General features: G+C 43.2%; 1 protein-coding gene across 1 annotated transcript in view; it reads right to left on the bottom strand.

Moving 5' to 3' along the window:
* LOC126145978 (circadian clock-controlled protein daywake) overlaps window positions 1-22,257 on the bottom strand; it is a 91,809-nt gene that overhangs the window by 48,433 nt on the left and 21,119 nt on the right. Inside the window, exon 2 of the mRNA XM_049915592.1 lies at window positions 12,430-12,533. Coding sequence (XP_049771549.1) covers window positions 12,430-12,505 — 76 coding nt within the window. The 5' untranslated portion in view covers window positions 12,506-12,533. The remainder of the gene's footprint in view (window positions 1-12,429; window positions 12,534-22,257) is intronic.

Below are 22,257 nucleotides of genomic sequence, written 5' to 3'. Positions count from 1 at the left end.
CAGTCGTCATAATGTTTCTGGGTCATCAGTGTATATTTAAATGTCTTTCAGCAAACGATATATCTTTTATTTCTCGAATGATAGCTGCCCTGCTGTTTTGCGTAGCATGGCTACCTAGATAATAAATTTTAACAACTTATATTTTGCATAAAACGTCTGTTTGTTTGTCTCTTCGCCACTACGTCGAAATTGAGTATAATCATGGTAGATCCAGTATTGAAATAAACCTTTGATAGTGGGACGTTCAACAGAAATGATAAACGCAAGATTGACGGAGAAAAATTGGCCTGCCTCAGATCTGATACAGTATGTTTTAGATCAGAATAGCAGAGAAGGGACGAGTTGAGAAAGGAACTCTAAGTTCATTTTTTTAATAGTTGTATGTGGGCCATATTCTTAAGTGGAGTTAATGACTTGAGAGGGCCGATGAGTGGTAGTTGTACTCAGACGGTCTAGCTTTGTCAAAAGAAGCAAAAACAGGATAAAATCTAATTTAAGCTGTGCTCCATAGAGCTGGGAAAACATTATTTTATTATAAGTAGTTCCAATTCATCGTCATTTGAACGTGTGTATTTTGTGCTGAAAAGAAAGTACCTAACATTATACCACGATTATAGTATTACACAGGATGTTTAAAAAGTTGTCACATATTCCTAAAGGGGTAGGATTTGTCAGAAATAGAAGTAATGATAGGCCGGAAGCAAATACCGGTTGAGACATGCGTCAGTCTGTACCCTCATTCCCATCTGTCTGTTAAGCAGGACGCTACGTGGAGCCCTGAGCATGACTATAACGCATTCTAACGCATCCTGACCCCCTTCTTCCCAGTGAATCACTCAGTCTTTCAAATACGTCCGGTACCATTCGGACTGCGTCACATTCATGGGTCAAGTGCTCCTGTAACGTCTGCGTATTGTCGATGGGATAGTAATACACCAGAACCTTATACGCCCCCATAGCCAGAAATCTCATGGATTGGATCCGGTGAACTGGGAGGTCATGGTACTGGACCTCCTCGGTCAAACCATCGTCCATGATAAGTTGTCGTGAGTACCGTCGCATGGTCGTAGGAAATGGGATGGTGCCCCGTCGTACATAAACTAAAGTCGTTGTCTCTTGCTGGAAGGCCAACTTTCTCCAGTAGTGCATACGTCTGTGGTACGCAGCACCTGTTTATCTAAAATGTGCAGGCGTTAGAAGAACGTGTCCCCAATGTATATGACGCAATCCGAATGGAGCCAGCTGTATTTGTAAAGAGTGCGTGATGCACTGCGAAGAAGGGCTGAAGGACGTGTCAGGATGCAGCGCTGCCAATAATGTCTACAGACTGATGGAACTGAGAGGACAGATTGTCCCATATCTCTACAGGTACTTGCTTCCGCACATATAATTACAGGAACTTTTTTCTATCTTTGACTTCCACAAACTTCTGTAGGAATACGTTACACTTCTTTAAACACCCTGTACATCTTCTTTCCTTCAGAAAGATTGAGTGTTTTCGTCAAGTATTTTATCCACGTCAGAAAGATGTTAAGGGGCTCCGGAACGCCCTATACTTGCAATGTTAAAATAACGCTTATAAATTACATCTTTCCTCACAAAGTATTTGAGGTAGGAAGTTGAACTTTTTACAGATTATTTATTGGAATATGGGCTACAACTTAACACAGGGATTTTACAAAATTTTAGTTCAGTTATTAAAGATGATTTTTTTAATTGTAATGAAAATTCACAACATTTTTTTGCAATTTTTTATTTATATATTCAAAAATATACAGTTTTTTGGAAAAAGGCTGTGTTAAATTGTGCAGAAGGTACTGTGTAACATTTACTGAAAGTTTGAAACAAATGTGTTTGGAAGATCCTTAGAAAACATGTAATTAGTATGATAAAATAAAAGTTTTGGGAATCGAGCGAGAAAGATTGGATTAACTTTTTAGTGCATTCCAGGTCCATAGGATGGATTATCTTCATCCTCTGCAAACTCCTCCTCCAGCTTCCTCTTGTTCCTCCTCCTGTTTACTCTTGCTTGTATTTCTAGACTCTTTACAGCCCTGTCTGCAGCCCGAAGGCGTTCCTTGTCTACAGCAAGCATCGCTCGTACCATGTTAGAACCTATCTTCATTCCCATATTTCTAAATACCTTGCACCTTACAATGTTGCCATCATTGAAAGTTGCAACAGCATCATACACACCAAAGTGAAGTGTTTCTATTCCAACAAATACAGTCCTGGGGATTCTCGACCATATAACACTATTTACACTTTCATTGGGGTTTTGAGTTTTTCCGTGAATACACTTTTTCAACAGTTCAGGTGCTGCTAAGTCTCTGAAAATAGGTTAGCCACAACACATACTTTATCTCACATCACTAAAATGTACCTGATGAACACGGACGTTAATAATAACACCATTTGACAGCAGTTTAACAGCGCCACAGTGGGTCACGCCCATGTAGAACACATTTCAAAAAAAATTTAAAAATAGTTGTAGTCTTCGGAATTGAATAAATTATATATCTATTAAAAGGTAATAGTCTGCAGATTCAGAAAACGCAAAAAAGTAAAAATTTAACTTTTCATGATTTTGAGCCTTTCCGGAGCCCCTTAACGAAATAGTCGAGGCTAGCTGTAAGATAATAATATTTTATTGTACAGTTCTGGTGGTCTGTGTAAAAAATGTTGTTACATGCACCAACGATGTATTAAAATGTAAAATGAAGCTGGTAGCTCAAGAAAATTACCGAAGCTTGAAACTGGCCAATCGCACAGATAATAAAAAGAATACAGCCTAGGTTTTCATTCTCAAAACACGCTGACGCTGTCGATCCGACAAAAATTAAATTTCAAAAAAAATGTTAGTTACATCAGATCTTTGACTTTCTTTGTGGAACTTTTCAAATGTAAAAGTAGTTACTTTCGAAAGTTTTGATGTGCGAAAGTCTCAAGTGGCAATTTAGTTTGCATTGGATGTGGGCATGTCATTATACCAAGGAAGTACAAATAGTATTTAAGGTAAGACGCACCAGTGACATGCGTTAACTTATTTCATTAAAACATTTGCTCGAAATCAGTAATTGATTACAATACGTAATCATCAATAAACAGATTAAATACACAGCATGACTTTCGTAACTCTCACCCGTAACCTGTAGCCACAAATTATTCTGAAACAAAAATTTTAGTACAGTACTGGCATTATTGTAGCTTCATGTGAGCTGTACAGTAAGCGACAAAAGGGTTAGTCACACATAGTGCCAACAAAATCTGCTCTTATACATGCAACATTGTTTTAGTTATCTGTTCATAAATTATTGAGGAATGTAAGTGGACAGATTAAAAACTGCTGAAACGCTGCGAGGGAGAACACGAAAGCACGTGATTCTGTGGTTGATGGAGGGAAAGTTACCGTACAACTCTCCGTCGATATGAGACCGTCAGCTGGTGGAGCTATTTTTCACTTCAGTAAAAATGGAGGAAGACCAAAGTAGGTTCGATCGAGGCATTGCTGAACCACTGAGGGACCTCTCTCGTTAGGCTACTGAAAAAATAGTACCGGTACCAGAAGACGTTTGGGTTACTGGAATGTCTAACATAGCACTGAATGGTGTGGTTGAATAAAATACAGGATTATTTGAATGTTCTACACACGTTCAAGTGACAGTACTGAGTTGATTTATTATAATTGATTACATGTATGGATACAGTAACTCAAGAAGTTTTTTTGGTTACAGTGATTTCCAGCAACATAGCTTCCAGACAAACCGGGAAGGCGTTTCCCGTGATGGAGTTTTGCAACACCGAGTCCACAACTGCAGTGCGACGTAAACTCAGGACCACCTCTAACAAGGCTAGAGTTGGTACAGAAGTTTACGGAAACACGATGTCTTTGTAAAGACGAACATAACTGGGCAACTGTGACCGATGTCGATTGCGAGACTTTGTGAGCGAGTGTAGGCCGAAGTGGACTATGTGCCATGGGGATAACGGTTTACATATTATCTACACCTACATCTACATGGTTACTCTGCAATTCACACTTAAGTGCCTGGCAGAGGGTTCATCGAACCATTTTCTTACTACTTCTCTACCATTCCTCTCTCGAATGGCTCGTAGGAAAAAAGAGCACCTAAACATTCCCGCTGGAGCTCTGATTTCTCTCATTTTATTATGATGATCTATTCTCCCTACGTATGTGGGTGCCAACAAAATATTTTCGCATTCGGAAGAGAAAGATGGTGACTGAAATTTCGTAAATAGATCTCGCCGCAAAGAAATCCGCCTTTGTTTCAGTAACTGCCACCCCAACTCACGTATCATATCAGTGACACTCTCACTCCTATTGCGCGATAACACGAAACGAGCTGCCCTTCTTTGCGCTTTTTCGATGTCCTCCGTCAATCCTACCTGGTAAGTATCACACACCACGCAGCAGTATTCCAGCAGAGGACGGACAAGTGTAATGTAGGCTGACTCTTTAGTGGGTTTGTCGCATCTTCTAAGTGTTCTGCCAACAAAGTGCAGCCTCTGTTTCGCCTTCCCCACAATGTGGTCTTTCCACTTTAAGTTGCTCGTAATTGTAGTTCCTAGGTATTTAGTCGAATAGACAGCCCTTAGATTTGTGCGATTTATCGTATACCCAAAATTTATCGGATTTCTTTTAGTACCCATGTGGATCACCTCGCACTTTGCTTTGTTTAGCGCCAGTTGCCACTTTTCGCACCATACACAAATTCTCTCTAGATCATTTTGTAATTGGAATTGATCGTCTGATGATTTTACTAGACGGTAAATTACAGCGTCATCTGCAAACAATCTAAAGGGGCTTCTCAGATTATCACCTAGATCATTTATGTAAATCAGGAACAGCAGAGGGCCTATGACACTACCTTGCGGAACGCGAGATATCACTTCTGTTCTACTCGACGCTTTACCGTTTATGACTACGAACTGTGACCTCTCTGAAAGGAAATCACGAATCCAGTCACACAACTGAGACGATACTCCGTACGCACGCAACTTGATAAATAGTCGCTTGCGAGGAACGGTATCAAAAGCCTTCTGGAAATCTAGGAATTTGGAATCTATCTGAGATCTCTTATCGACAGCACTAGTTACTTCATGGGAATAAAGTCTTGTTGCACAAGAACGATATTTTCTGAATCCGTGTTGGTTATGCATCAGTAAGTCATTTTCTTCAAGGTGATTCATAATGCTCGAGTACAGTATATGGTCCAAAATCCTACTGCAAATTGAGGTCAGTGATATGGGTCTGGCCGGCCGGTGTGGCCGTGCGGTTCCAAGCGCTTCAGTTTGGAACCGCGTGGCCGCTACGGTCGCAGGTTCGAATCCTGCCTCGGGCATGGATGTGTGTGATGTCCTTAGGTTAGTTAGGTTTAAGTAGTTCTAAGTTCTAGGGGACTGATGACCTCAGAAGTTAAGTCCCATAGTGCTCAGAACCATTAGAACCATTTTCGATATGGGTCTGCAATTCAATGAGTTACTCCAATTTCCTTTCTTGGACATTGGTGTGACCTGTGCTACTTTCCAGTCTTTAGGAACAGACCTTTCGTCAAGTGAGCGGTTGTATATGATTGCTAAGAAAGGCGCTATTGTGTCTGCATTCTCTGAAAGGAATCTGACTGGTATACCATCTGGACCGGAAGACTTGCCTTTATTAAGTGATTTGAGTTATTTCGGAACACCTAAGATATCTGCTTTTATGTCACTCACGCTAACAGCTGTCTGGTACGTGAAATGACAGAAAAGAAACTTATTGCGTTGTCCTTTCTGTACATGAAATCATGTAATAACTTACGTCAGTAAAACTTTTTCAATGACTTGAAAATGCTTATCTCACTCTCAATAAAATGGTAGTGTTGAGCATGGACCGTAATTTTTTACGCAGATTAAATGGGAATCTTGCGTGTGCCACGGGTCCTGAAACTAAAAAAATAGCAGAAGGTAGGAAGATTTGGAAGTTGGTACGGAGATGGAAAAGAAAGTTTTTTCGGCTCTTTGCGTCACTGTTCGTCACATGTGGCCTACATTCAGTTCAGTCCAGAAGAGTTCTACATAATGCACAAATTTTGTGGATTTGTGTACAGCACTAAAATGCATATTGCTTTTACATATTTCAATACAAATTCTCTTGGTATACGTGCATTCAGCTGCAAGTCCAACGCTCCAAGCCGTGAACCTCCCACAATTGCTCCAAGGAGATGCTGCGTATACTTTGCTTTCCCTGTAAAGGTCTCGCGCCGTGGAGGCGGTACGGCAGGCCGCGTAGCCAGCTGGCAGCTTCGCTTTCTACGGCGGAGGCCACGCGGAGAAAGTGCTGGCGCCGGGTCGCTGACCTGTGGCTGCCCGCTGCCTGCTGCCTGCTGCCTGCCCCGCGAAACTTGAGGGCGCTACTTGTGTCGTCCTTGTCTCTGACCCCCCCCACCCCGCCCATCCCCCACCCCTTCCTCCGTTTGATTACAAGTACAGAAGTTTGCTGACATTACAAATATGTAGACTAGTTATGGCCAGCGAGCTTCACTTGGAGATGCATACATTTCTCTGAACGTATATCTAGTCAATTTCTCCTTAAAGTTTCATAAATGTTGATGAAACAAGGCTTCTGTTTACACTCCAGAGTCCAACCGTAATTTCGTCCACTAGTTCCGAACGTCAGCCTGAGGTTACTACTCCTTACTACTGGACCAACTAATGGCGGTGCAAACTGAGGAAATTTACGAGGTCATATTCAATGACAATCCCCAGAGCGAAAGTAGAAGAGAGTATAGTAAAGATGCAATATGTTGCGACGGGCTGCGAGAGGAATACTCGCTGGGTAGCTTGACGCTTCACGCCAGATAGCCCCGGCTCATCAACTACACTCCTGGAAATGGAAAAAAGAACACATTGACACCGGTGTGTCAGACCCACCATACTTGCTCCGGACACTGCGAGAGGGCTGTACAAGCAATGATCACACGCACGGCACAGCGGACACACCAGGAACCGCGGTGTTGGCCGTCGAATGGCGCTAGCTGCGCAGCATTTGTGCACCGCCGCCGTCAGTGTCAGCCAGTTTGCCGTGGCATACGGAGCTCCATCGCAGTCTTTAACACTGGTAGCATGCCGCGACAGCGTGGACGTGAACCGTATGTGCAGTTGACGGACTTTGAGCGAGGGCGTATAGCGGGCATGCGGGAGGCCGGGTGGACGTACCGCCGAATTGCTCAACACGTGGGGCGTGAGGTCTCCACAGTACATCGATGTTGTCGCCAGTGGTCGGCGGAAGGTGCACGTGCCTGTCGACCTGGGACCGGACCGCAGCGACGCACGGATGATCGCCAAGACCGTAGGATCGTACGCAGTGCCGTAGGGGACCGCACCGCCACTTCCCAGCAAATTAGGGACACTGTTGCTCCTGGGGTATCGGCGAGGACCATTCGCAACCGTCTCCATGAAGCTGGGCTACGGTCCCGCACACCGTTAGGCCTTCTTCCGCTCATGCACCAACATCGTGCAGCCCGCCTCCAGTGGTGTCGCGACAGGCGTGAATGGAGGGACGAATGGAGACGTGTCGTCTTCAGCGATGAGAGTCGCTTCTGCCTTGGTGCCAATGATGGTCGTATGCGTGCTTGGCGACGTGCAGGTGAGCGCCACAATCAGGACTGCATACGACCGAGGCACACAGGGACAACACCCGGCATCATGGTGTGGGGAGCGATCTCCTACACTGGCCGTACACCACTGGTGATCGTCGAGGGGACACTGAATAGTGCACGGTACATCCAAACCGTCATCGAACCCATCGTTCTACCAATCCTAGACCGGCAAGGGAACTTGCTGTTCCAACAGGACAATGCACGTCCGCAAGTATCCCGTGCCACCCAACGTGCTCTAGAAGGTGTAAGTCAACTACCCTGGCCAGCAAGATGTCCCCCATTGAGCATGTTTGGGACTGGATGAAGCGTCGTCTCTCGCGGTCTGCACGTCCAGCACGAACGCTGGTCCAACTGAGGCGCCAGGTGGAAATGGCATGGCAAGCCGTTCCAAAGGACTACGTCCAGCATCTCTACGATCGTCTCCATGGGAGAATAGCAGCTTGCATTGCTGCGAAAGGTGGATATACACTGTACTAGTGCCGACATTGTGCATGCTCTGTTGCCTGTGTCTATGTGCCTGTGGTTCTGTCAGTGTGATCATGTGATGTATCTGACCCCTGGAATGTGTCAATAAAGTTTCCCCTTCCTGGGACAATGAATTCACGGTGTTCTTATTTCAATTTCCAGGAGTGTATTTACCGCGGAAAGCCGTTTCAGCTTTGCAACCAAACTTCCCTCGGAACCAAAAGGATTTGGTTTCTCGGAAGCCGCCCGCCTAGACATCGCAGGAACTGCGCCTGATCACTGGCGGGCATTGCTTGTGGTTAGTACTAGGGCGTTATCTGATCACCTTCGAGTCTCTAACTTTCGTTCTTGATTAATGAAAAAACTATTTAGCTTCAGTTCATGCAGCGACGATCCAAGAATTTCACCTCTGACGTCGCAATACGAAAGCCTCTGCCAGCCCTGTTAAAACCAACACAATAGAACAGAGGTCGTATTCCATTATTCCATGCACACAGTATTCAGGCGGGCTCTCCTGCTTTAAGCACTCTAATTTGTTCAGAGTAAACGAGTCGGCCGACCTCGACTCTCGATAAAGAGCCATGCGTTTGGATTTCAACGGCGTCCGTCTCGGGATGCACGGGCAGGCACGAGGCAGCCGCGCGCCTTCGGCTCGTCTCGCCAGCAGAACATACGAAGACAGATCAACACGACAGTTCATCACGGACGGGCTGTGACCCAACAGCGTGGGGCACAAAGACAACTACGGTCATTTTAACCGCAACTCTGATACATTCTAAGGCAAAAAAAGAAAAAGAAAAACTAAAAAAGAAAAAAAGAAAAAAAAAACAACGAACCGTGAAGGACTTACCCGAAAGGAACGAAAATCGGTAGATGTGATGTAATGTACAGATAAACGTCATACATCGACAACATCTACATGATTACTCTGCAATTCACATTTAAGTGCTTGCCAGAGGGTTCATCGAACCACAATCATACTATCTCTCTACCATTCCACTCCCGAACAGCGCGCGGGAAAAACGAACACCTAAACCTTTCTGTTCGAGATCTGATTTCTCTTATTTTATTTTGATGATCGTTCATACCTATGTAGGTTGGGCTCAACAAAATATTTTCGCACTCGGAAGAGAAAGTTGGTGACTGAAATTTCGTAAATAGATCTCGCCGCCACGAAATACGTCTTTGCTTTAATGACTTCCATCCCAACTCTCGTATCATATCTGCCACACTCTCTCCCCTATTACGTGATAATACAAAACGAGCTGCCCTTTTTTGTACCCTTTCGATGTCCTCCGTCAATCCCACCTGGTAAGGATCCCACACCGCGCAGCAATATTCTAATAGAGGACGAACGAGTGTAGTGTAAGCAGTCTCTTTAGTGGACTTGTTGCATCTTCTAAGTGTCCTGCCAATGAAACGCAACCTTTAGCTCGCCTTCCCCACAATATTATCTATGTGGTCTTTCCAACTGAAGTTGTTCGTAATTTTAACACCCAGGTACTTAGTTGAATTGACAGCCTTGAGAATTGTACTATTTATCGAGTAATCGAATTCCAACGGATTTCTTTTGGAACTCATGTGGATCACCTCACACTTTTCGTTATTTAGCGTCAACTGCCACCTGCCACACCATACATCAATCTTTTCTAAAACGCTTTGCAACTGATACTGGTCTTCGGACGACCTGACTAGACGGTAAATTACAGCATCATCTGAGAACAACCTAAGAGAACTGCTCAGATTGTCACCCAGGTCATTTATATAGATCAGGAACAGCAGAGGTCCCAGGACACTTCCCTGGGGAACACCTTATATCACTTCAATTTTACTCGATGATTTGCCGTCTATTACTACGAACTGCGACCTTCCTGACAGGAAATCACGAATCCAGTCGCACAACTGAGACGATACCCCATAGGCCCGCAGCTTGATTAGAAGTCGCTTGTGAGGAACGGTGTCAAAAGCTTTCCGGAAATCTAGAAATACAGAATCAACTTGAAATCCCCTGTCGATAGCGGCCATTACTTCTTGCGAATAAAGAGCTAGATGCGTTGCACAAGAACGATGTTTTCTGAAACCATGCTGATTACTCATCAATAGATCGTTCCCTTCGAAGTGATTCATAATGTTTGAATACAGTATATGCTCCAAAACCCTACTGCAAACCGACGTCAATGATATAGGTCTGTAGTTCGATGGATTACTCATACTACCCTACTTAAACACTGGTGCGACCTGCGCAATTTTCCAATCTGTAGGTACAGATCTATCGGTGAGCGAACAGTTGTATATGATTGCTAAGTAGGGAGCTATTGTATAATTTTAGAAAAATTTAATGAGACATTTAAGAGAAAGAGCTTCAGAAATTGAACAAGTCAATGAAACGCTGATTCAACACCGTCCCTTATGCAAGCAGTTAAAGGGCTTCTGATTGACTGATTATTGGATGTCCTCCTGAGGGATATCGTGCCAAATTCTGTCCAACTGGCGCGTTAGGCTGTACAGGGAATGATTTATTACCGTGGGACATGTGAACTGTATTTTGCCAATCCCTCCAGACATTACTGCCGGTAGATGAATCCTGATGGTGCTGCAACTTCTTTATTCAAGCAGCTTCTCGTTTAGCGTCACAACGTTGAGTATATCTCGTTACAGATTCCCTACTTAAGAAGGAAACTCTGGGAGGATATCGGGAATTAAATCCAGATCCTTCCATTCCAAAGGCAGCAACATGAACCATATGGCTATGGAGGCAGTCTGTTGGGTTATATAGATAATGTAAATACGAAGTTGTATTGCATCAGCAGCAAAAGTACTAATAGATAAACCGGTCAAAGACGGTTTTGTTCATAGAGGAAAATCAATGTGTATCCTATCCCTTGACGGTCCGAAGTGATTAGTCAACAAGTTTGAACAAGCGTTAGGAAGTCACCAGATTCAGTATATCTAAATCTCTCCCTACTTCCCACATGGAAATTCCAGTGAAAGGATTATGAATGAGTTATACAGACTGTGTGGAACATATTGTAACAAGAAACACACATCCTGGGCTACTACACAACTTTTTTGAAGGAATCATTGACAATTTATGGCATGAGGCAACTGGATTCCCTCTCTGATAATGTGTGATGAGAGGCCGTCAAGCAACATGGCAGGGGCCCAATTCTTTAGGGGAGAGGGCAAGAGCTGGGGGAACGAAATATTTTTAAAGATGAAGGCAACTTGTAAGCATCCATAAAAAAGTAACAGTTTCAGCATTGCTATAACCTGCGAAATATCAAAGTTTAAATCATGTTCTTGAAAGAAAACTGTATTTTTTCCATTCCCTTGCGTTTCGAAGGGTGGGGGGTTTTGAGCCCATGTATGGGCACCCTTGCAGAGGAAGTACATATCCCCTTACTTCAAAGATTTCTTGATCAGATTTTCTGCTAGAGAGAACCAGTCGACTGCTTTCGACCATGCAAGGCGACTTGGACAGCAGCTCATATTCTGTTCTAGATATTCATGGATAGCAATACCACGTTCGGTAGCGCTGCTCTCACTTTATCTCATGATACTTGTTCACATATGAGCTTTCGGCATCTTCCTGCATTTCCGCAGCAAAAACGCAAACCATAACATGCCGAAGAGTGTATATGTATTCCAAATGGGGTCCCACTACGTCAGGGATAAGATACTAGCTCTAACCTTGTCATTCAGGTGTGAACAAAATCAGAAATGGTGTCACTACCTATGGGACACATGCTTCACTCTAGCTGTTTTTTGACATACGAGATGAGGGAAACCTGGCTTGTAGACCGGCTGTGAAGGGAGGATGACTCCACATGTCCACGATGCCAAGCTGACTAGATTCGAGTAGCATAGCTTAAGACGAGTGATGAGGATTGGAACAGAGTACGGCCAATCGTGCCTTACAACAAATCTGATATCCTGCTGCTCTCACGTTCATTCCATGGGTCGTAATTTGTCGTATGCTACCTGTAAAAAACGATTAAAGACGAAATTTATCTTCAACCGTACCGTGAAGTTGAACGAGCTTCAGGTTCCGGATACCACCACTCCAGAGGGGATATTTTGGAAAGTTGCTAGTTAACCACACTAGTGGCGTTGTAAGCATTGTCAATAGTACTAACGTTGCGTAGAACGCTTCTAAGTACTCGCAAACAATAGCGTACGTATAAGCTCAGGGCTGGAATACAGACGGCTTAAAACAATGGTGGACAAATTCTACATTCTCTCAAATAAAAAAATAATAATAATACAAAGATATTCACTGGAAAGAGTGAATTGGAGTTGTACTCACGGATGTTGTTGCTGGGTGCAGACTGAATAGGTACTAGAAGCAGCAGTGCAGATAACAGCAGAAATATCGCTTCCATCGTGAGCAGCTTATGCGGTTTTCTGTTCCTGAAACAGAACGAAACTTTGTCAACCATTTATACGACTTAATACGTTTTTGTTTTGTTTATAGGAACTACGTTCGGAAACCATTTGGTGGAGAACAAGGAGTTGTGCGCATGCATCAGGACACGAATTGTGCTGGGTACTTCTTGGTTGGTTTTGACAATAAATATCTGATACGTACGAAGAAGAGTACGCCAAATTCGCTCGAAGACATTCCGATAGAGGTGTTGCCGCCCAGACACAGAGATAGCACGGCGTTTCCAAAGTATTTCACTACCACTTTTCCCTTCACTTTGTGACCAAAGCGCCTCGTTTAGACGAAACTGCTACACGAATTATTTACAGTGTGATCATATTACCAATGAATTAGTTAGTTTTATATGAAATTCTGTTCTTTGTGAATTACAAGAAAATGGCAATACCTTCTTAAAGTGTAAAAAGTGGGACATATCGTTTAGACTCCTCTCAGAGTTATGTACACGTATATATCAGGTGCCGATAACGCTATATCATGCGAGTGCGCTGCTTCTCTGTCGAAGTGTACATAAACGTGTGGGTCTACATTTCCTTTAATGTGACACCTCATGGCTTTCGATGACAAGATGCTGTAATGTTCGTTAGAACTTCTCTCTGCGTACAGTCCCATAATTCGAGTAATCTGTAAGATAGATGATGAAATATTAACAAAAACCGATTACACACAGAGGTGACACAAGTAATGGGCTACCTGCTAATATCGGGTCGGACCCTCTTTTGCCCGGAGTAGTGCAGCGGCTCGACGTGTCATGACCTCAACAAATAGTATGAAGCCCCTGCAGAAATATTGAGCCATGCTGCCTCTATAGACGCCCATAAATGCGACAGTGTTGCCGGCACAGGATTTTTTGTACGAACTGACTTCTAGAAAATGTCCCATAAATGTTCAATGGGATTAATGTCGGGCGTTCTTGGTGTACAAATCGTTCGCTCGAATTAACCAGAATGCTGTTCAGACCATCGCGAATCATTGTGACCCAATGACGTGACATCCTTGTTTGGGAACATGAAACCATGAATGGCTGCAAATGGTAGCCGAACGTAACCGTTTAGTCAATGATCAATTTCGTTGCACCAGACGACCCAGTCCATTCCATGTAAACACAGTCCACACCATTATGGAGCCACCATCAGCTTCTACAGTGCCTTGTTGTCAACTTCGTGGGGTATGCGCCACTCTCGAACCCTACCATAAGCTCTTACCGACTGCAGTTTGGACTCAAAATCGAGACTCATCTAACCAGGCCACAGTTTTCCAGTCGTCTATGGACCAACCTATATGGTCACGACCTCGGAGAGGTGCCGCGGGCGACGTCTTGCCATTAGTAAAGCACTGCGTCGTTCGTGTGCTGCCATAGCCCATTAACGCCAAATTTCCCACGTACTGTCCTAACGCATACGATCGTGGTAAGTCCCACATTGATTTCTGCCATTATTTCAAGCGGAGTTGCTTGTCTGTTAGCACTGATATCTCTACATAAAGGTAGCTGCAGTCGGTCGTTAAGTGAAAGTTATCGGCCATTGCGTTGTCCGTGGTGATAGGTAATGCCTGAAATTTGGTATCCTCAACACACGCTTGACAACGTGGATCTCGGTATACTGAATGCCCTAAAGATATCCAAAATGGAATGAAATGGAATGTCTCATATGTCTAGCTTCAACTATCATTCCGCGTTCCGAGTCTATTAATTCCCGTTGTGCGGCCATAATCAATTCGGAAACCTTTCCACATGAATCACCCGAACAAAAATGACAGCTCCACCAGTGCACTGACCTTTTATGCCTTGTGTACGCAATACTATCGCCATCTGTATGCGGGGTGTTTCCGTAAGATCGTGCAAAAGTGTAACCGGACTTGGAGAATGCTCCACTGAACAGTTTGAGGTGCCGCGCGTGGTAGCCGCGCGGTCTCGGGCGCCTTGTCACGGCTCGCGTGGCTTTCCCCCGTCGGAGGTTCGAGTCCTCCCTCGGGCATGGGTGAGTGTATTGTCCTTGGCATAAGTTAGGTTAAGTAGTGTGTAAGCTTTGGGACAGGTTACCTCAGCCGTTTGGTCCCATAAGACCTTGCCACAAATTTCCCAATTTTCCTATTTGAGGTAGGGAACCTGGGGTCGGAGAAGCTAGCTGAAGGAGATATGGAAGTTAAACTTTTCTACCGCTCTATCTAGCATTACCATTTTCGAACCTATTTACAACTATCATGCGAAGGAGTTTACACGTACTGTGCTGTTTATTTACATGTACATTCTTTATTTCCTGCAAGGAAACAAGGAGGACGAGCCTGATTGCTTGAAAGTTTTCATGCAGGTTTTGTCTACATTACTTGTCCTTAATATGAGCCTGTTGTATCGTATTTACATTGGCACATGACATAAAGTGCTATGAATCAACGACAGACCTATTCATTACTCGGTGCTATTCAGAGACGTACAGTACAGTACGATAGAACAGTACCAGTACAGTTTCGCAGATCTCACTGACACGAACGTTGTGCATGGTGAAGTACATTTCAATGCTCTCGTTGCTGAAAAGCTGTACATTGAACAATTTCCTAACAGGCATCATCCGATACGACGAGTGTTTATTTCTCTCGATCGACGAATGCCAGAATTGTAGCTGCCTGTGATGTGATTCGAAACACACGAGGTGTATTTGTTATGATGCGTCTGAATATTGTTCGGCGATGTTATCGTTGCAGTGAGGTTGATGGCCGTCAGTTTCAGCACATTTTGTAAGATGCCATATAAGTGATACGTTTATTGTGTCAGTGATGGTATTCACAGTTAACTGTAACTAATACAAATAAAAAGGTACAATGTAATGTGATTTTATTCAATGTGGCTCCTCCGACCCTAGGTTCCCTACCTCAATGTCCCCTATGTCCTGTTATATTTTTGCACACTCACACGGAAACCCCCTGTATGTGCAAATCGCTATTCCATGACTGTTGTCATCCCAGTGTAATATACCTGATGTTTATTCGTCAGTTTAGCTCAATGTTTAGGGGGTGAAAGTTCTGAAAGCGCTCAGACAATAGCGACGTGGTTGACCATTGGTTTCTGAACTCTTCTGGGTTTCTGCGAAAACATTGAACTTGCTGACTCGGCAGGCGGCTGACGAGAACTAACGGTTATATAACGAACAGCGAATTGTCCGCGTTAGACGACACGTGTGTACTGTGATTTCTTAAATTGTTGCAAAGCCGTTTAAACACGTCCTTCTAGTACGAAAGTGGAGGACAGAACACACGCAAATTTTCACTGTCACTCTGTGCCTGAAACTTCAGCAGATGTACAGCATATCTATAAAAAGTCTGTCTCTGGCAAAATACATCATCTGCAAATTATGTGCAATATACCACCAAAGCTCAGTAGTGGATTACATAAACGAGTAGTTTCACTCAGTTTTGGTCGTTTTACCGATGCAAAATGTTACCCACCGACAGAAATGTGAAAAACTACGCTCTTGAGGCTTCGAACTGCTCATAAATTATGTCTGATGTATTTTAAAAACTGCGTCAGAATGCCTGTGTTCAGCTCCTTGATACTGATTTACCGAGCGATGTGGCGCAGTGGTTAGCAAACTAGGACGGTGGTTCAAATCCGCATTCCATCATACAGATTTATGTTTTCCGTGATTTCCCTAGATCGCTCCAGGGAAATGCCGAGAAGGCTTCTTCGAAAGGATACAGCCAATTTTCTTCTCCATTCCGAAAACTATCCGAGCTTGTGCACCCTCTTACGGCATTTGCGAACTGACCATAGGACGTACATGTTCAGCAATGGACATAAATAGCCGACAGGTAGGTTAATGAAGTCAGATCTTCTACTGTAGCACTCTCGACATCACGTAGGTTTGAAGCATCTCGGGCGGTGTCGAGAGGCAATGATTACCCACAGCGTGACGCATGTCCGTTTTGTACCACATTTGAGCAAATGTACCACGATATATCCTGGATAGTCAACGCCTCAGACCAATGCACGCAAGAAAACGTCGTCGTTCATTTATTATGAAAAAGATCTGTATGTTATCTTTCTAGTCTACATTGTAGTCTGAGACGTCAAAAATTTGGAATCATATCACCATACACATTTTTAAATAGCACTGTCGGTCAAATATTACTTAACTTTTCCCGTAATCGTTGTGTGATACGCTTCAAGTGATCCCTAAGCTTCAACGTACACTTGCGAGCTTTCTTATTAGATGAAATGTAGGCGTGATAATACGGTGTGTCATGGCCGTATCGAAATTCTCAACGGTTAATAAGTGATGCTTAAAATTCATGGAAGAATGCCTGTTTACAATTCACTTCAGTGTATCCTGCATATTTCCATATCATAATTACAGTATGTGGGAATGAACTAGATAAACACAATAAAATTTGTACTATCATATGCGAAATTTAGAAGTGCAGGTTGGGATGGGTGAAAGAGGGACCTTTTAGTTACTGCAAATTGTATAGTAGTCTATATTTACGCCACTATTAGTCATGTGTGAAGAGGTAGCTGATTTCACTCTTTTCTGCTCATTTGTTTGTAATGTCGTAGTGTCGTTCTCTGTCATATTACTCTTTTATAAGCACTTCAAATTACCTTAGAGTATGTATAGCATCTGCTCCAATGCTAAAGATGAACTTACAAAGTTTGTCACCGCTGCCTGATTAATGTTTAGATACGATAAGTCCTCGGTATCCAGCGACTCATTACATGGTGACTATTAATAAATATTTACCCAAATTACATTGTTGACTGGTACTGACAAAGCCCGCACATCGGTGCATATGAGTTTAACATGGGCCGTATATTGCGTTTATAAAGAAAATTAGAAGTACTTGTTGTTTAACAGCAAACTTTAAATTCCCTTTGGTTTGAACTATAGATTACAAAACGTTATCATATGTTCAGGTACAGCTAACTAAAACGTAAAAAAGTATGTTATACAATAACATAGAGTTATTTTCTTACAGAAGATGCTCAATATTCGGCCGCAGTTTTCACAACAGGTTGTGTGGCGACTATCATACGCGATGAAGAATTCTTGAAATGCGTAATCTTCAGTTTCTGCGAGGTTCGAGGCAACTATAGCCATGTGGCTGAACTGTCGAAGTTGTTAACATGGTTCATCACCGAGAGGTCCATCGGCACCATGTCTTTTAACCAATCTGGTCATGAAACAGTATCAGCACACCATTGTTCACATTTTACCCATATGTCGGTCCTAACATCGAGCGAAAAATCTTTCGGCAGCCCGTAATTTTTAAATCACCAAACCGACGAGTTGTTAGTTCACATCTTCTAAGATTCCAGGAATGTAACTCTCATGATACGTTTTGTAGAGGACTTTGTTGATTCTGGTGGGATGAATGTAGAAAAAAGAATAATTTGAAAAAATTGTCATTACGTACGGGGTTTCATCATCCCACACGTATCTGTTACTACTGTTGCAAACGTGACGCAGTCTAAGTAAAACATGTAAACTGAAAAATGAAGGAAGAATGCCGTAAGAAGCAATTTTGAATTAAATTCCACGTGGAAAGCTCGTTGGTTGCAATGCTTGCCCCTTCAGCTGATAACACGAGTTCAGTTGCCGTTCATGTAAGATTCTCAAAAAAATGTTACACGTAATGTTCATATCATGTACGGTGCGCCGGCTACGGCATTGTTTACGATATACTCTTCAATATCGTATGGGAACATTTCGTCACGCCTCGTATTGGAAGGTTATATCCGCTGTACTCTACGTAACATACACGAGCGCTGCACAGTGTTTATCTCCGCATGCGTAAATTTACGTAAACTGTAACACTGATTACGTACGATTACCACTTACGGAACCAAAATCCGAGAAAGAACGGAGCAGTACACATCTGAAATCTGAGAACGGAGACCCAAAGGTGTGTTGACAGCGTCATCCACAGTGAGAACTATAAGTCAAAAGAAATAAGACTTAAATATGACTCATGAAATATGTAGCGTCTCTCTGCACTAGTGAACAGGTATTCAAGTACACTGCATTCCTACGGTCGCAGGTTCGAATCCTGCCTCGGGCATGGATGTGTTTGATGTCCTTAGGTTAGTTAGGTTTAAGTAGTTCTAAGTTCTAGGGGACTGATGACCTCAGAAGTTAAGTCCCATAGTGCTCAGAGATAGTGCTCAGAGCCATCTGAACCAACACTGCATTCGCAAGGTACATATAGTTTGTAAACGGTAACTGTTTACAATGTACCACAGTGGTGGTCATGGGGAACAGTTTGAAACAGAACACTTGTTGTCTCTGCGGACGGGAAATAATTTCAAAATATTCCTACAAAAATCACCTAAGCTACAGTGCATGCGCGCCACGTGAGAGTTTCAATATCCTCTCGCTGTCTTACGTCACCTACTTAGTAGGCTATTTCGTTAACATTATTGATTTCAACTTTCCTGTGAATATAATAAAAGAAAAAAATGTAAACGTTACGTAAAAAGACCTATGTTTACAATTCGACCTAAACTTGACCCTTACAAGCGCAGTAGTATCGTGCGTAGTAAACATATCAGTTACACTAAACGATTTAGTTCACAATATTTCGAGGTAAAATTTACGCAACCGTCAATTATACATTTTGTAAGAGCTAGGACAAGGAGTTTTTAATATTGAAAGGTGATAGCCAAAATCTCTGGCAGCTAGCTCGCCTGCGCTATAGCTTACGGTGCTTTTGTGAGCCAATCTGAGATTTTTCCCGGCTTGATAGACTATCCTATATAAATCTATTCGTCTCGGCTTCACCTACACCAGATTTTTTTACTTCGCGATATTCAGCAAACGATCCTGACAAAGTTCCGGAAACTCTGGCGTTGGAATTTATGCTCAAGACAGTTGTTCAAAATGACTCGTGGAATAACAGTGAGAGCGGGAAACACTATGTGGAAACAACAGGCAGATTACGCCACCTGCTGAATACTCGGTTGCAACTGTGGCACGTGAGCTTTGGGCCAAGGTCTCACAACACAGGAGGCCTTACCCACCCGAGAATAGCCGTAGTCGTACTGGGTTGCTAGAGAAGGCGTTACGCCTTTCACGTTAGCCAACAGCCTGAACCGACGACGATGCACCACTGGGAGAAAACAAACGGTTGACAATGAGCGACGGTGCTGTGGGGAAACGGCGACGCGCCGTAAGGCTGATGGCCGTTTCAACACGGCGCGTGCGCGTCGCGTACAGTGGAGGCGATGAGGCAACCGCCAGAGCCCTGGCGGTCGCGACTCGCAGGCAGCCTTGGGCACCATTTCTAACTTGCAAATTCTTCCCTTCGCTTCTGTCTGCCGTTATAAGCAACCGAATTTTTGGATGAGATTACGTTCTAGTATTATTCACCTTAAGGACTGGAGGAGTGGCTGCGAAGGTAATCGTTGTCGTTAATTATCACATTCCCCATTCAGCACGCGATAACGTAAGTCTAAATGGTGGCGCGGTGGCTAGTATTGCAGAGTCACAGGTTTAGGGAAGAATGTGTCGAATTCTGATGAAACTTGCAACCGCACCTACGACGTAAACTGCAGATAAAACTAATAATACTAAGCTAATGGTAACAGATGTGGCGCTCGACAGAATCTCAGTCAGAGGGGGAGAACTCCTTAATAATGAAAGAGCACTCCTGGAAACATAAATGCGAGACCTATTTCTAGTTCTTCACATTCCTGCTTCTATTTCTAGAATATTCAGATACCTTCAAGTAGATTCCATATTTGAAGTCGCACTAAGTGTAATTTAAGGCTTCGTGAGACACAGTAAATGGCCATCAAGGGTTTAGTAAAAATCACTAAGAAACTTGATGTGTGACCCGCCTTAAAGATCACTAGAAGTTTCTCTTTTCTCAGCATTGCATATGATGTATGGTCATTTCATTCCATTCGTCCCTCTCGTGATTAACAGCCTGTTTCTACCAATCTGGATAGAAACGGTATTGGTATGCTATGTCGTGAAACTTGTTTGTTTCGCCGCAGAAGTTGTTGCACGATAAATACCTCACACAGAGTCCTAACCGTTTATCGCTGCATAACTGCACACATGCATTACAAACACATACACGAAACTTCTTAATGTTGTTCTGAATGGAACTTGAGAAAATTGTATAAACATTATATGAAATTTAACGATGAAATTCGCCAATAGCCGTGCAGGTGAGATGTTATCTTATTTTATTTTTGCTACCAGTTTCGGCATTCTATTATGCCATCTTGAGGCCCCATATACATCTCTCAAAAATAAACTATATTGGCATACCGTGCCATATGTTCTTTAAAGTCGTGAATTCTGAACCTTATCGTAAGTGCTTCCTTCGAAGACCTGATTGCAAAAATGGCACTGAGCACTATGGGACTTAACATCTGTGGTCATCAGTCCCCTAGAACTTAGAACTACTCAAACCTAACTAACCTAAGGACACCACACACATCCATGTCCGAGGCAGGATTCGAACCTGCGACCGTAGCAATCGCGCGGTTCCGGACTGAGCGCCTAGAACCGCTAGACCACCGCGGCCGGCACCTGATTGCACATATGATGATGTATTATGAATAAATAAGGCAAAACTGTTCGGAAAAATAACTAAAAATATTTAGTTACGCCAAGGGGTAAGAGGTGGAATTTAAAAAGTATACTACTGTACGGCTTTGACATCAGATATCCTGAACGGTATGAGAATGCTTTCAAATTCATTGACGCATTGATCATGTATCAATATTTTGCTACCTCGAAGGCAAAAGGGCGTATTACTTTTGACGCCACATTTATAAGAGTACATTAGAAACCCGATACGTATAACTTTTGCTTTGCGAGCTCAACTTGTGACACACTGAAGTAGTGCTGTACAACGTCAGATGATGTATCGTTCTGCAGGACGGTGCTCGTGCTCGTGATTGTCATCTTACGAAATACGCTGCGCAACATGCTGGAGAAGTCATCTCATTGACCTTAGTCGCCGTCATCTAGAATGTGTGGAATTTGAAGGATATGATCTGCATTACACTTAATAAACCACCATCAGTTACGACAGTAACTAAAAGTAATGTGAAACATTAGCTTCTAACATATCATAATTCTAAGAGTCTTTAGATGACTCCAGAGGTTTATTGTGCGCAGAGAAGGCTGGACTAGATACTAAAAGAGTTTGACATGACAGATTGCACATAGATGTGTGATGTATTATTCAGTTCTCACCAACTCAGTGTACAACCTGTACAGCACATGGATAAAGCTGCACTCCTTTGGCACCAATGTTTCACTGGGTTCGTTTTCTGTTGTCACTTATTTATACACAAATTAGTATGCGCCTATGACACTAACTGATAATATGTGAACATTTGCTTATGATGACTACCTGAAGTGCCAAAACATATACTGAGATGACTAAAACCATTGGATAACGTTATGGACATACACAGAACGCGGTAGTATCGGGTACACAACCTATAACAGGGCACTCTTGCTAACAGCACAACGTCGCCAGCAGAGCCTCTACTGGGCTCGTGACCGCATCAAATGGACCCTAGACGACTGAAAACCGTGGCATGGTCACATGAGTCCTGATTTCAGTTGGTAAGAGCTGATGGTAAGGTTCGAATGTGGAGCAGGCCTCAAGAAGCCATGGATCGAAATTGTCAACGAGGCACTGTGCAAGCTGGTGGTGACTCCATAATGGTGTGGGTTG

Source organism: Schistocerca cancellata, chromosome 2 (genome assembly GCF_023864275.1).
Source record: "Schistocerca cancellata isolate TAMUIC-IGC-003103 chromosome 2, iqSchCanc2.1, whole genome shotgun sequence".
Taxonomy (NCBI): Eukaryota; Metazoa; Arthropoda; class Insecta; order Orthoptera; family Acrididae; genus Schistocerca; species Schistocerca cancellata.
This window is presented reverse-complemented; position numbering and strand designations above follow the sequence as displayed.